This window comes from Terrapene carolina, unplaced genomic scaffold (assembly GCF_002925995.2).
Source record: "Terrapene carolina triunguis isolate 2854851 unplaced genomic scaffold, T_m_triunguis-2.0 Scaffold23, whole genome shotgun sequence".
In the NCBI taxonomy this organism is placed as follows: Eukaryota; Metazoa; Chordata; order Testudines; family Emydidae; genus Terrapene; species Terrapene triunguis.
In genome coordinates, this window is record NW_020664374.1 from 19,688,568 (window position 1) to 19,705,086 (window position 16,519).

Genomic DNA, 16,519 nt, shown 5'->3' on the forward strand with positions numbered 1-16,519 from the left:
AGCATCCTTCTCAGAAAGCCACCTATTTGGAAGCAAGTTCCATAAGCTGATGACTTCTACTCACAATGCCATTTACTACACAGTTCTAGCCTAACACATTGCTGAAGCATCTCCACTGATTTTAACTGTCAGATTCCAGATAACTAAGACAAGGATAACCATGACATGGCGAGCATTGGAGGGAAACAATCTTGATCAACCAGAGATTGGAAGCAGCACTATGGAGCACCACTGCTACCTGGGAAACAATGTGTTTTGACATTTCATATAAAAGTTCAAAGCAAATAAGGACATTTTAGTTTCATAATTTGTGTTAAAGAGTGTGTCATTTGTTCCAATATGAAACTGGACATGCAAGTACTGAAAATAAGCCACTGTTAGAGGTGAAATTCATACTCTAAAACTTGAACTTGACATAGTTCACATCAGGGGTTCTCAACCTTTTTCTTTCTTAGGTCCCCACAACATACTATAAAAACTCCACAGCCCACCTGTGCCACAACAACTGTTTTCTGCATATAAAAGCCAGGGCCAGCATTGGGGGTAGCAAGCCGGGCAATTGCCCAGAGCCACATGCCAAGGACCCCCGTGAAGCTAAGTTGTTCAGGCTTTGGCTTCTGCACTGGGTGGTGGGGATCAGGGCCTCAGGCTTCAGCCCCATGTGATGGAGCTTCAGCTTTCTGCCGAGGGCCCCAGCGAGTCTATTGGCAGCCCTGCTTGGTGGACCCCCTGAAACTTGCTCACCTCCCTCCAGGGGGTTTACATGTCTTGGCTCTCTGCTCCCCTCTGTGCTGACCAATGCAAGCCTGTGGCATGGAGACAGCTACACAGTCTCTCCTACATCTACAATTCTCTGGGAACTTAAAGTTCAGCTCCAACTTCAGCTGCCACAGATAAACATGGTTGAGGAAGAGTTCAAAATTCCATAGGAAGTGAGTGCTTCTTTGTTCTGAGATCTTTCACAGGTTGCTGAAGTTACTAGGATGACCAGACAGCAAGTGTGAAAAATCGGGACAGGGGGTGGGGGGGGTAATAGAAGCCTATATAAGAAAAAGACCCCAAAATTGGGACTGTCCTTACAAAATCGGGACATCTGGTCACCCTAGAAGTTACTGACTCCCCGGGGCAACCAACAAATGACTGCTACTGGGATGCTTGCGAGACCAAGAAGGAAGAGTTCTTTTTAACACACACTGGGTAATGCAGCTCAGCCAGTTCGTTCCCACACCTTGATGACACACTGCTGTTGCACCTTGATGAGCGGTACCTTTTTAGTGCAGGACACAGTAGCTGCATATATAAAAAAAAATCACAGCAGATTATGAGAGTCTGCTCTATATCATTTCAAATGTATCCCACTTGCCCAGAAGTTAAAATAGCTGCATCTTGGATTCTCCAATCTGTTACTCTTGACTGACTCATATGATGAGTCTAGCAGAAAAAGGAACCATTCCGTGTTAGAGATCCCATCTTGCCTCTCCTGCTTTCCCTTAAGATCTGATGGCACTCAAGCTGAAAGTTACTCAGGAGAATCATAATACAGTATATGTAAATGACAGATAGCTTCTACTCTTAGTCATACAAAAAACAAAAATTAAAAATAAACGTATCATCTGAGGTTTAGGGAGGAAATACAAACAGTCACCGATATCCAGGGTATCTCTGTGTCATTTCAGATTGCATGTCTGATGCACCAGAAACATCATGTACAGATGAATATTTCAACTTATGTAGCCCGCAACATAGAATTCTCACGATTCTCTTTGCAGTTCCTCACAAAGAGGATGGGCAGTTGCAGAGAGAAATACTTGGAGAAAATTGCAACTTCTTGTCTGTGTATACCTGAAGCAAATTCTTACAGACTAATCTAAAAATTCCTAAATCAAAAGAAAGAAGGCTCCAGTTATTTGATTTTTTTTTTTTTTTATGAAGTTCACTACATTCTCTGGTTTATTTGATTCATGGTTTGTGTCAATCTTGATTTAAGTTTCCCTGAGGACTAATATATAGTGATCATAAGGACAGCAGTTACCTAACATTTTGCAGAAATTGCTTTAAATATATTTAAGCTTTTGAAAAGTCTCTGTTCTCATGATTTTAAAGGTTTGGGGATAACACTCCCTTGCCTTGCAACTCCACATAACTGCCATGCTTTCACTCACACTCCCTCTTTCTCCCCCCCCCCCCCCATCTCCAAAAGCCAAGTCCTTCCATTTGAGTAATTAACTCAGGAACTCACCATCTAGGCTCTTAGCTGCAGGCACTCCTCCTCCTCTCCCCCTTCTCATCAAGCCCAAGTTGTGCTTTTATTAAAGGCCCGATTTATTCTTGTATAATCCTCCTCCGCTGTTGACAGGCCTTGCGGCAGCACAACTCTCCTCCGGCTGGAGTGTCTTTTCAGAGCTTGTCAGTGAAATTCTCAAACTGGTAATAACTCATGCCAACCAAACACACATCTTAACATCCATTACCTGCTCCCTGAGAGCGATATTCATTGCTTCCGCAACATCCCTCCCCCTCAGTCGCCCCTTACTTCCAACAAGGGGAGCAAGTGGTTTAAATGTATTTTTGTAGGCAAATTTTCTTCTATTACTGTTCGCTAAACAAAACTGCTTAACTTAATCCCTTCTAGGAAATTTCTGAAGATAACAAACCTGGCTCTATTTGAAAGCACTAGGGGAAACTTCCAGTGTCTTCCGACTGCTCACTAACTTACCATGTCCATTAAAATTAACACAATTTACCTTCCATTACAAATACCTAATACACATGAACACTTTACATAGCTTTACTGTTTACGGCTTCTGTTTGCTGTCCCAAATACTATAACAATACTATTAACCTACATGTTAGTTTACTACTTTTAAAAGGCAATCTTCTGAGGCAACAGAAAGAAAAGACAGCAGTTGCCCTAGACTCCCCTGCTTTTGCACAATTTTGTTTTGTGCTTAGATATGAAGTGAGATGTGTCTTGAGGCAAACTAAGGCAATCAGATATGTGGTTGGGTTGAGTTGGCCTGAGTAACTGAAGCCAATACATTTCTCAGAAGGAAGGAGCAGCCAGGGAGCAAAGTGGTCTCCCAGGAGTTGCTCCTTTCAGAGGGAAGGTAGCAGTAAGGAACAGCAAACCTATGTGGAGATGAGAAGCTAGAGCCTCCTGCATGCTCAAGAAGGCAGGAGGAGCAGCAGCAACCAGACCCAGAACTGATTTATTTAGGTTGGTTACATAATCAGCAAATCTTCACAGGGCCGGCGCAACCTATTAGGCGACCTAGGCGGTTGCCTAGGTCTCTAACATTTGGGGGGCGGCGACCACGGCGGATCTTCGGCCGCCCCGGTCATCGGTGGTCTTTCGGGGGCGGGACCTTCGCCGCCTCTGTCAGGGGCGGTATTTCAGGGGTGGGACCTTCCGCCGCCTAGGGCAGCAAAAAAGCTGGCGGCGCTCCTGAATCTTCACGCTCCCCAGTAGATCCAAAAAAGTTGCACATACATGGTTGTGGGGTCATGACAGCATAGGTGTTCTTTACTTAAGCCAGTAGGATTATTACCCTTGCAAAAAGAAGTCAGGTAAAGCTTTCAAGCTCTGAACACCTGATCAGCGCATGAATGACAAACATAGTATCTGCAGCAAGAAAAATTTCGAGTCAGGATTAAACAACTTTGTCCATAAGCTCCAAACAAGGAAAATAATAAGTAAAATTATGGAAGGTAATAGTCTCTGCACAGAAAGGGGAACACCAATTTCCTGTGTAAGAAAAATATTTACCCATCATGGATTTGTTCCAGAAGTGCTGAATACTTCAATAAAAATACGTTCTTCAAATGGTTTTTGTAATTTTAAGTCAGTCACCTTTTCACTTGCTCCCTGATCCCTCTTATGCTTGCTTAAATGCACTATGCTCCAGGGGCAGCCTACTTATTTTCTTCTATACACCCTTTTATCAATATGTAACTTACAAAAAAATCAAGGTACATTCAGTACTAGTGGTATCCAAATAAGGAATAATATCTAAAACTCAGGAACACTACATAAAACAGATCAAGAACAATATACTGGAAAAATAAACAGATATACCAAAAAGCACTTTCCCTCATTCTGTCAAAATAACTGCACACAATAAGATCTGTTCCCACTAACTTATAAAAATGAGTGCACCTCAGTTTATTTGAGTCTCGATGCAGGTGTCTCTCTCAGGGTATGTCTACACTACCCGTCATATCGGCGGGCAGTGATCGATCCGCGGGGGGGAGGGGTCAATTTATCGCATCTAGTCTAGACACGATAATCGATCCCTGAGCGCTCTCCTGTCGACTCCTGTACTCCACTGCCGCGAGAGGCGCAGGCGGAGTCGACAGGGGAGCGGCAGCAGTTGACTCACTGCAGTGAAGACACCGCAGAGAGTAGGTCTAAGTACGTTGACTTCAGCGACGTTATTCACGTAGCTGAAGTTGTGTAACTTAGATCGATCTCCTCCCCCAGTGTAGACCAGGCCTCAGACTTTTCTTCTAGGTCTTCAACTTCTCAGTCACTTCACTGACTGTAGGAGTCAGTGATTTCTCCAACTCTGCTCTCTCCATAGAACACTCTCTCTAAACAACCTATATTATGCACTGTGCCCATCTCCCATTGCCTCATTCCTACTCAGACTTTGTTCTAGAATTTAGCCTCAAAAAAATTTACACAACCACATCCTGGAACATGATCTTGGAAGCCCTTAGATGTCTTCTTTCAGGGCCTGATCAAAAACCCATTGATGTCAATGGAAAGGCACCCATCAATTTTAGTAGGCTTCGGACCAGGCCTTTAGACAGTTCCATAACTGCCATTCCTAATCATAGACACAGCAGTTAGCTGTGTTTCTTACTAAAAAAAGTTTGAAGTTGAACAACGAACACTTGCACATAATAACAGGAGATAAAATGTTTTGAATACAGGGAAGGATGTCTTGTGGCTGAAACATAGGACTGGGAATCAGGAGACAGAATAAAACTCAGGCTCTGCCTCAGATTTCCTTTGTGACCTTGACTAAGTCTCAATTGCAATATTCAGCTTCTTCCGTCAGGGAAATCAGAATACTTGCCTCCCTCACAGAGGCTTAATTTTTTTTTGTTTGTGTATTGCTTTAATTGAAAGAAATATACATATGGAAAGCATTACTATTGTTATTAAAATCCAGTCATGGTACCATGCAGAAAGTATTGCAAAAATAAAGGCACCATTACATCAAGTATTAAAAATGCTATTAATGCAATATTTATTTATGCCCCAATAAGATATTTAATGGATGATTATATTTATTTCCTTTTGGGACAGAGAGCAAGATCCATTTTCTGATGTGCCCTATGGTCTGCTTAACTACATAAAGAACACATCTTTGTTTCTGTGATTAAGATTTTTCAAATTAAGGGTTTATTTTACTTACAAGAAAATAAACTTACATTTAAAATTTAATAAAAATACATTTAATTCTAGATAGATAAGCAAGGACTGTTTACTTAGATTATAGCTTTCCTCAAACTATAACCCAATTTACTCTTAAAAAAAAAAAAAAAAAAAAGAGCAGCACATTCACTGACTGAAAGAAAGACCACTTCAAAGTTCTTTCTGTAGTCAATACCCTGGAGCATGCTGGCTTAGCCTTATGATAAGTCTGTATCTTTCTTTGTGGATCAAAGACCCATTAAAAATTCTAGCATTCTATGACATACATAAACTGAATTAATTACAAACCATGGACACTAGAAAGAGCATTTTATTAAAATAAAGAACAGTCATTCTTGTTTCTGTTTAACGTGTGACAGGTAATTGACCACTTGCACATGCTGAACCAAGCAGGAACATAGCATAAGAACATAAGAATGGCCGTACTGGGTCAGAGCAAAGGTCCATCCAGCCCAGTATCTTGTCTACTGACAGTGGCCAATGCCAGGTGCCCCAGAGGGAGTGAACCGAACAGGTAATGATCAAGTGATCTCTCTCCTGCCATCCATCACCACCCTCTGACAAACAGAGGCTAGGGACACCATTTCTTACCCATCCTGGCTAATAGCCATTAATGGACTTAACCACCATGAATTTGTCCAGTTCTCTTTTAAACGCTGTTACAGTCCTAGCCTTCACAACCTCCTCAGGCAAGGAGTTCCACAAGTTGACTGTGCGCTGTGTGAAGAAGAACTTCCTTTTATTTGTTTTAAACCTGCTGCCCATTAATTTCATTTGGTGACCCCTAGTTCTTGTATTATGAGAACAAGTAAATAACTTTTCCTTATTTACTTTCTCTACATCACTCATGATTTTATATACCTCTATCATATCCCCCCTTAGTCTCCTCTTTTCCAAGCTGAAAAGTCCTAGCCTCTTTAATCTCTCCTCATATGGGACCCATTCCAAACCCCTAATCATTTTAGTTGCCCTTCTCTGAACCTTTTCTAATGCCAGTATATCTTTTTTGAGATGAGGAGACCACATCTGTACGCAGTATTCAAGATGTGGACGTACCATGGATTTATATATGAGCAATAAGATATTCTCCATCTTATTCTCTATCCCCTTTTTAATGATTCCTAACATCCAGTTTGCTTTTTTGACTGCTGCTGCACACTGCGTGGACGTCTTCAGAGAACTATCCACGAGGACTCCAAGATCTCTTAGATTTAGCTGTAGTTAAATTAGCTCCCATCATATTGTATGTATAGTTGGGGTTATTTTTTCCAATGTGCATTACTTTACATTTATCCACATTACATTACATTTGCCATTTTGTTGCCCAATCACTTAGTTTTGGGAGATCTTTTTGAAGTTCTTCACAGTCTGCTTTGGTCTTAACTATCTTGAGCAGTTTAATATCATCTGCAAACTTTGCCACTTCACTTTTTACCCCTTTCTCCAGATAATTTATGAATAAGTTGAATAGGATTGGTCTTAGGACTGACCCTTGGGGAACACCACTAGTTACCCCTCTCCATTCTGAAAATTTACCATTTATTCCTACCCTTTGTTCCCTGTCTTTTAACCAGTTCTCAATCCATGAAAGGATCTTCCCTCTTATCCCATGACAACTTAACTTACGTAAGAGCCTTTGGTGAGGGACCTTGTCAAAGGCTTTTTGGAAATCTAAGTACACTATGTCCATTGGATCCTCCTTGTCCACATGTTTGTTGACCCCTTCAAAGAACTCTAATAGATTAGTAAAACATGATTTCCCTTTACAGAAACCATGTTGACTTTTGCCCAACAATTTATGTTCTTCTATGTGTCCGACAATTTTATTCTTTACTATTGTTTCAACTAATTTGCCCGGTACTGACACTGCTAGAGCTTACCTAACTGGATTAAACTACAGGGATCAATATGCCCTCCAGCATCTGACTGGAACAGAAAAACAACAACAGGTATACATCATGTCATTGTTATCTTCTTACATATTTCTAAGGAGCCTTTACAATGGCATCCAGGAGCTGACACATGGTTTCACCAACATTACCCTTCCTGCCCTTTCCCTTCATATATCCAAATCTCTACAACTGTTCATTATTTAACACTGCCTATTTCTCTAATGGAGGGAGTTAATGTTAACAATTGGGAAAAACAAAACAATTAAGAGAAGAAATTTATTAAAACAGCAAGAAGGGGGACAAGTAGCATCATGATTCTCAGATGGCTACTTAAGCCAATAGCTCTGCAAGATTAAAGAATGTTTTATGTGCCCTGTCACCTTTCTGTCACTGGATATGAGAAATGCAGCAGAAGCACTATAGTGAATGTAAAAGGCCAACATCACTGAAGTGAAGAATCCACTTAGAAAGACACTGCAGGCGGACAAGTCAACTTTACAACAGCGAACTGAAACATATGCAATGAAGTTAGAAGGGGACTGGTCCACTCCACAACACAGTCAGGAGTGATTTGACATTAGATATAAACTATAAAAATGAACTTTCATTAAATGGGTTGGGTTTGACAACAGAGAGAGCAAATGAATGGAGAAATTAAAATATTTCTGGAACAGGAAGAGAAAAACATCTCCTGGATTTTCTGGTATAACAAAAATCTGGAACTGAATACATGATAAAATCTATTTCAGCTCATTATGGGATAAAGAAATCTTCGGGGAAATTAAATCCTACAAAAGACTGGAATGCCTAAATTTTGACAATGGAAGGCAATAAAGCTGACTCATCTATGAAGTGAGGAAAATAATTTAATATTAAAGGAACATTAAGAAACGAAGTTTGTAACAGGTATTTTCATTCATCAGACATATGTGAGTTTTCCCTGTTTAGATTGATATTATAACAGAAAGTTTAAGAGTATTACCAAAACCAATCCAAAAGAAACAGCAATCAGAGAAAAAGATAGACCAAGGAAAATAACTTGCAACCGAAGTGAAAGAAAGAACTTTGCATACTGAGAAGCCATGGAGTGACTTAAAATACTTAAAGGTTCATTTACCTTCATATGCAGAGAGGCTACCTAAAATATTACTCAATTCCCCCAAACACTGCTCATTGGAAAATGAGAGCCTTTAAAAATAAACACATTTTCCAGTCACTATCAATTTGGGATCCCTTGTCAGAAACTAGAGTTACAAAGCACAATAGAAACAAAGAGGGCCTGCTGCCATAACAGCGGGAGTGGAATAAAAATTCAGCAGACAATGCGGGAGCAGGTGGGAATGGGAATTGCAGGGTGGGACTGGTGCAGGATTAAAAAAATAATCGTCTTGTGCCACAAACAACATGAATCCCCCAGCCAGCAGCCACTGCTCTCCAGCTGCCCAGCTCTGAAGGCAGCACCGCTGCCAGCAGCAGCACAGAAGTAAGGTTGGCAGCATTGATATTTGTATGTTTGTTTTTTTAAAAGGGCAAAAGGCAGAAGTTTATTCACAGCACCACAGAGTGCCTCTTGCACACACCCCTTAGGGGAGTGCCCCCCATTTTGCGCACCACGGGTCTATAGAAAATCTAGAGAAAGCAGAGGTTTGGTTGTTACTATTCTGAAGTGACTATTACAAGCATGATCAATAGCAGGTTGAACAAAGAACAATATATATATATGATGATAACTAATACTTTTTAGACATTAAATTGGAAAAAGAATTGTTGTGCTAAGATTCACAGAAACATATGCTAATTAGGCACACAGTAAGCAAGAGTTGAGATATAGCAATTTGATGTGGTCTATTTGCTCTCACATTTGACAAGAATTCAGACGAGCCAAGGGAGAAAAATGTTAAGAGTTGAATGAAAGTATAATTACATGAATCTTTTAAATAATAATTTAATGAATAAAGGGAGGGAATGAAGAGAAAAAAAACTAAGATGGAACAGTCGAAGATCTGAACATCTTATTTTATTACTTTAACAAAAAATACTCCATGAACACCAAATAGAACAATTTTAAAGCAAAACTGCCATTTAATATGAAAGATTTTAATCACTATCTAATTACACACAAAATACATCACTAAAGATCTTTACAATATTCATTTGAAAAGACTGTCAAGCAGGAAACACTGCTATCTTGACAGCCCATTGGCAGAAATCAAGACAAAGAAAATTAAATTTATTATCTGAATGAGAGAGGCAGAGACTGTCAGACATAAGATTTTAAGTAACAGAACAATAAGAACCTGGAAAGTCTCTGCCTATTTCATTCTAACAGTGAAATGCATTTCCTCTGTCTTAAGTCACTTCCCAGCAGGAAGACCAATCTGACATCAGCTCCCACTGAGGCAGGTGTGCAGGCACACACACACCCAAGCATTAGTCACAGTCAGGGAGATCAATTACAATGACAGGTATCTCTAAAAACTCAGTATGGTATATTATTCTGCTGAAAAGTAAATGTTTTTCCAGCTAAGATTACAGGTCACTGAATTAGCGAGTAACCCATTAAATGACCCTAAAACAGGTATTGGACACAAGCAATGTGGCAGACTACCTAGTATACTATAACAGCTCCAAATTTAAAATCATGTAGTTTTATGAAATTAGAGCATAGAAAAAACAGAGAAACTGACTGTGGGCAATATATATAAATATATGCATATATACACATACATAGAATGGTAAAATCCTCACTTACATAATATCAAGTCATCTGTGATTTAAATGCCAAATGCAGGTGACTTATGGTAAATTCATACAAAAGAAAGTAAATGGTAATAAATAAGAAGGGTTAAATAATAACTAGAACGAGTTCACAACAGTACTAGAGGAACGTTGGTGTTTTATTAGTGAAACTTTTGTTAATGTACAGTATGAGAGAAACATGCTGTATGAAAGTTAAACTTGGGTGTATAACAAAGGAACACATTGTATTAATGTGTACTACTCAAATCACAGTAACGTGGTGTACTGACCTAGGTAAAATGTGTTGTTCACATGAAGTGAAAGGTAATTGTATCAAGGAGAACCTGGATCAAACAGAGAATTCCAAAGATTTGCTGAAATTCTAATCTGATAGGCTGGAAAAAATTGTGACAGCCAGTTAGAGATGGAAGGTGGAAAAGGCAGAGTGGAGCAAGAGATGGTTGTACCAGGACATAGGTAATATTTTCACACTTCATAACATAGTGTTTGTCTGCTTAGTCTTTTTTTATAGTGCCTGAATAGATGCATTTAGTTACAACTTTTATACATGACAATAATTTTGTATTTTATTTAAGCACAGAAATTGAGTATGGATATTCCAATTGAGACTAACTGCTATTGAGAATCTTACAGAGAATGCCCCTAAATTTAGAGCAGCTTGAGCCAGAAAGTTTAGTAACAGCTTGTGTGTCTGGTCTTAGCAGAAGGAGATTGTGATTTTTCTTCCATAGACAGTGCTGCAATGAAGTTAATGGAAGCCAGCTTGTACATGGGGAGATCCAATGATTTGAGGGGAGCCAGGCTTAATTACAATACTACTGTATTCATCAAAATAAAAAGGCACTAATTTAAAAATTGCTAATCTATTAAAATACTGGCTAATAGCCATTGAGACTGCCAATATAACCATAGTGGAGGAAAGCAAAAGAACCAACTAGTACTGCCAACCATGGAATATATTGACAATGGAGGAATTCACAGATAGGAATAAGGAAAAAAAGACATACCTTATTACATGAACAGTCAATAAGAATAATCTGGCCACCAAACACAAATTCTCAATTTTCAGTGCACTGGATATGTGGTGTTAGTACCTGACTGAAGAGTATGAACAGGATATTCAAAACTTCTCTTTTACTAGGTTAAGCTATAAATAAACCTAAAGTTAAAAAAATTACTAAGAAAATTATAATTGTTTTAATACATAATAAAAAGTGTTTACTATAAAAATCTTAAGATTTCAACGGGCAGTATACATAGTTTTATTTACATGACATACACCTAAACTCCTTCAGTCAACATAAAAAAAGAGAATAGCAAATATCTAAGTTAACCCTCATGTATTTCCCACATATGTATATGAGAGTCCAATAATGCAGACTGAAATCTGTATATTATGTATGGTATCAAGACTGCTTTCTAACACCCTAAAGTTCAGATTTTTCACTGCTACACTTTTATAGCTTATTACATTCAAGAAACAACTCTTCTTTTTTCCCCTCCATTTTTGCAGTTCAAAGAGGCAAGATACTGTTCCTCACTTCATTTTAATCAAAGTACAAAAATAATTTTAACTGGTAATGCCTCTGAGCCATTTCTTATGTAACTACAGAATGCATTACGTTATTCTGAAATAAAATTGACGGTTATGAAATAGTTACACCATATAAAAGCAGGTACACAAATTAACACCTTGGGAAAACAATATTAATTTCTCACATAAAAGAAAATAAATATTACAAAACAACATTAGTATACTTTGCTATACACTGAAAAATATTATAGAAGTCAGCTGAATGAATGCTGTCATCACAGTAGCAAAAAAACAAAACAACATTCTGAAGGAATATGTAAGAATTTGCTACTTATATTTTCACTCTGTTTATCTTTTCTACCTAACTAGACACTATATGTACCTTTCTCTTAAATCCTCTTAGTTTTGATCAAGCTTTTCTGCGAGGAAAGAAAAAACACGTCCCGGAAAAATAACCAGAAATACTGAGCTCTGCTTAGGTTTCCAGGACAGATCTAAGTACACGTCACAGAGCACTGAAACAGAAGATGAAGATCTGGAACTCAAAAGCTTGACATTTGGTATTTATTCATCATTATTAATTATTATTTCATGGAGAACTGACAGTGACCCCAATATTTAGTTTACCTAACACCTTCCATTTTAAAAGATTATTGCCATCTTTCTTGAGCTCTATCACCTTTATTATTTGCAGCAGGGTTTTGGCAGGAGGAAAGTGCAGTTTACTAGTACCATGAAATTCTGCTCAGATGTTGATGAATATAAAAACTGTTGAAAATAGCTATTTCCCTACCATGGCTTGTGTTGTTACTGCGTGATTTTGGCAGCATGCAAGAACCCCATGAACATTCTAAGGCTTGGACCCCACAGCAACTGCCATAGCAGCATACACTGCACTGGAAATCCCTGTGAACAGAAACTCTGCCGAGTTGCTGCCAGAGCAGCTATAGTACCGGAGGAAGGGATGGGAAGATCCAGGCTGGGCTGCAACGATCACCTGCACCCAACACATGGTCCCAGTGGCCATTGCCCACTTCTAGGGGTATCACAGATGGGCAGATATTATTCTCCCCACCCAGACCGCCCACGGTGGGATGAGAACCCCAGGAGAAGATAAATTACAATAATAATAATGTGTACCAGAAGAACATGAGTTCTAAACTCTGTTGCTGAGTGCTTTAGTAATTGTGTACTCTTCACAGTTATTATTAAACTGGGACTAGTAATATATCCCAGCTCTCTACTACAGCAGACCCAAATCTCATCCAATCAGCCACATTGCATAACTTTATTTTCTATTCTGTCTGTAGAATGGGGCTACTCATGCATATGTAACCCACTATTTTTCAGAGTATTATGCAACTTCTTTTAGTGGAAGGTTCAAATAGGGTAACGGTCTTCTGCTACCAATTAATATATTTAGTCCTGTAGTTGAAGGAATAGCACACTCTGTTGTAGTGCTTAAAATTCAGGTTTCAAACCCTGATGATGCATGATCAGCAGTTATTACAATTGCCCATGCAACCTTCATTCTTGTGCAGATTCATTGTGACACAGTCAGATCACACAATAACATACTATCTTTTCCACAGGACAGGACAGGACAGAGAATGGATGGTGCTGAGAAGTTGTATAGTCAATGAGATTTATCTGTAGGACCCTGCCTCACTTTTCTAGCAGTTGGAAGGTGCATAGAGAATAAAGTAGGGAATGCAAAAAGATAAAAGATGGATGGTCTTGTGGTTAAGACAGGTGACTTACACAGACCTCACTTCCATCCCTCCCTCTACCAGAAACTTCCTACATGACGCTGGGCAAGTTACTTGAAGTGGAATTTTGGTACATGGTCAATAGTAGTTTCTCTCTCATTTTCTAGGGGCCCAACTTGAGATACCAAGGGCTGGATGATCAGCAATGCTAAACACTCTGAAGAGCAACTGAGCTGTGGTTGCTCAGCAGGGCCGCCCGGGGGGGTGGGGGGGGAGGGGGGGCAAGTGGGGCAATTTGCCCCAGGCCCTGGACCTCACAGGGGCCCCCACGAGAGTATAGTATTCTATGGTATTGCAACTTTTTTTTACGGAAGGGGCCCCCCAAAATTGCTTTGCCCCAGGCCCCCTGAATCCTCTGGGCAGCCCTGTTGCTCAGCACAGTAAGGCAGTGTGGCCTAGAGTAGTCAGGAATTGATGTTGCAGGTTCTAATTCTGCCACTGTGTGGCCTCAAGCAAGTCACTGTCTTTGTCTCAGTTTCCCCATCTGTAAAACAGGGATAACAATACTTTATCTCTCCAAGAAGTTGTGAAAATAAACTTATTAGTGTTTGTGAGGCACTCAGGTACTACAGTGGATGAGCACCATGAGTAAATTACTAATTCTGTATTCAGTACATGGTTTTATATGGTGTGCAAGGGTCACATATTAGATAATGGAGATAAAAATATATTGAATAGCTCCTTCATTCCCTGAGCACTATCTCTTCTGTGCACTGACTGAAGCAGAGGTCATATGGAAAAAAATAGTATGCAATCAGGTTATTAAGGTGTCTATCATAATGCACACACACATACAAGCAGCGGAAAGAATAAGGTTTCACAGGCAACCTTAGTTCTAGTATTTCCTAATGTTCAACTGCTTGACTCTACCAACTAAAGAACTTCATTTTAATATGTTCTAACGTAATTATTATTTATATTTTGGTAGCACCCAGCGATCCCAATTAGAATCAGAGCTCCATTGTGTTGGGTGCTGTACAAACATAGAGCAAAAAAAAGTCCTCGCCCCAAGAAGCTTACAATATGGTTATTTAGAATGAAGCAGGAAAGGAGAGCCCTTTAGAAGTTGCGCCTACATAGGACTGAGAATAAAACTGATTGTTCAAGCCCAATACCAGCTTAACCAGTTTATTCCATGGTTTGGCCTACCAGTATAGACAGGCCCAGACACTGCAGGAATTGTGTTTAGATGTTCTGTCCTCGATCCCTACTTTAGGCTAAAATAAAGCTCATTCCATCCCTGGCAACACATTTAGTGGTTAAGAAATTAACATGCAGCTGTCATGCAAGACCAACCGAACAGGTTTAAAGACACCTAAAAACTGCCTCATGGCAAATATTTACTATACCACAAAGAAAACATAGTTTTAAAATGAAAATAAGTATGCAAAGGGATGTGAATCAGAACTATACCAGTCTAATAGTAGCAGAGCTCTGTGCAGATTTACTCTCATACAACACATACTCCCTTTCGGATAGTGTTGAACCAAATCATGTTTGACATCCCCAGAGAACAGCAAACCATTCAACATTAACAGCTTTCCTCTGTAGCTATTACTGATACTCTCTCCCACAGACGCAGGGATAATCCTTCCCTGGCATTATTTACAGCCGGCCTCGTGCTCCTAGGATAGAGGGACCTCTCCACATTCTCTTACTGGTGCCTGGATGCGGAAGGCTCCCCACATCTAGCCATCACCCCCAGGATGAGCACTACGCGCCCTTCCCCTCCACAAGTGCCTACTGCCCACCAACGTGAGCCTCTCCCGAACACCGGGGCCCCCGCCCAGGAGCAGGAGTCCTTTGCTAAGGCCTGGCGCTCCCCTCCTCCGCACCCGCTCACACACACACCCCGCTGGTTATTTGCAACCCTCCCCCCATGAGTTATTGGGGGCACCTGCCCCCTTCTGTCTTTGTCACTTTCATGCTAGTGAAGGAGGCTCCGCCGGCCCCCCAGTCCCTGGGGCTGCTCCGGCTAGAGAGCGGCTCCGGGCACCGCTGGAGGGGCCGCTCCTACCTCCGCGGGGCTTCCCTGCGGGTCCCGCTACCCCGCGGGAAGGGGGGTCCCCCCACGCCCGCTGCCCCTGCACCTAGCGGGCCCGCCCCGGCCCGTCCCTCACCTGGCGCCCGCGGCTGCGGGGGGGAGGTACGCGCAGCCCCCGGCTCCGCCATCTTCTCACTCGGCCAGCGGCGAGCGCGGCTCCTGCTCCCGGCTGCGGCCCCGCTGCGCTCCGGGTGGCCGCCGCACAGGCGCGCTGGGCGCTCCGCGGCACCTGACGCCGCGCTGCGGGGAGGGGGAGGCGGCGGCGCGGGCTGCCAGCGGGGCGGGAGGCGGCGGCTGCTCCGGTGCTCGCTGCGCCCAGAGCGGGTGGGGTGGAGGCTCCGGCGCCTGCAGGTGTTTCCCTCCCCGGCGCTTGCTGCGCGCTGCCGGCGTGTGGCGGCCCGTCCCGCGCCCGCCCCCTGCCCCGGGCACCAGCGCCGGGGAGCGGCCCTTGGCCCTGCAACTGAACTGGCGGGTGGGCGCTAAGCGGGGCCCGGCCGCTGCCTCCTGCGCAGGCAGCCGAGCTCCAGCAGCCACCTCTAGGCGCGCCGGTGGGGGGAGGTGAAGGGCAATTGCAAAGCGGCTGGTGCGTTTCCCTGGCCTCAGAGCTCTGATGGCTTCGGGCTACAGGCTAATGCCGCCTGACATACAGCCTGGCCACTAGACGATGGGGCAGCCAAGAGATGGGCTTCTGGAGTCAAGTCTCTTTTGCTACACCCCCCGCCATCACCTCAGCCTTCGCACACTTGGCCTCTCCATTGTTCTCAAATATTTCTGATTCCCAGGGTGGAGGGAAATTGGTTTGAAAGGATCTTGCCCTGGCTTGACAGATTCTAGTACAAAGTTTAACTCCACGAATATTCTTGAACCGAGCAGCAGGAAAACTTTCTTCACCAGTACAGATTCAGCGCCTCAGGCATAATCCTTCCGGGGTGTGCGTGCGGAGGACGATTCCCCCCTTCCCCCCTTACCGAACAGCTGGATCCTGCTACATTTAGGGACAAGTGAGGAGAAAACACCTGGATCCAGGTGCGCGATTATTTAAGAAATCATTAGTGCCGAGGACAATCAGTGAGAGGT

General features: G+C 41.9%; 1 protein-coding gene across 1 annotated transcript in view; it reads right to left on the reverse strand.

The window, feature by feature from the left end:
- LOC112105119 (MAP7 domain-containing protein 2) overlaps positions 1 to 15,731 on the reverse strand; it is a 127,839-nt gene extending 112,108 nt beyond the window's left edge. The window contains exon 1 of the mRNA XM_026649838.1: positions 15,519 to 15,731. Within this exon, the coding sequence (XP_026505623.1) occupies positions 15,519 to 15,570 (52 nt within the window). The 5' untranslated portion in view covers positions 15,571 to 15,731. The remainder of the gene's footprint in view (positions 1 to 15,518) is intronic.
- Between the last annotated feature and the right edge of the window lie 788 nt (positions 15,732 to 16,519).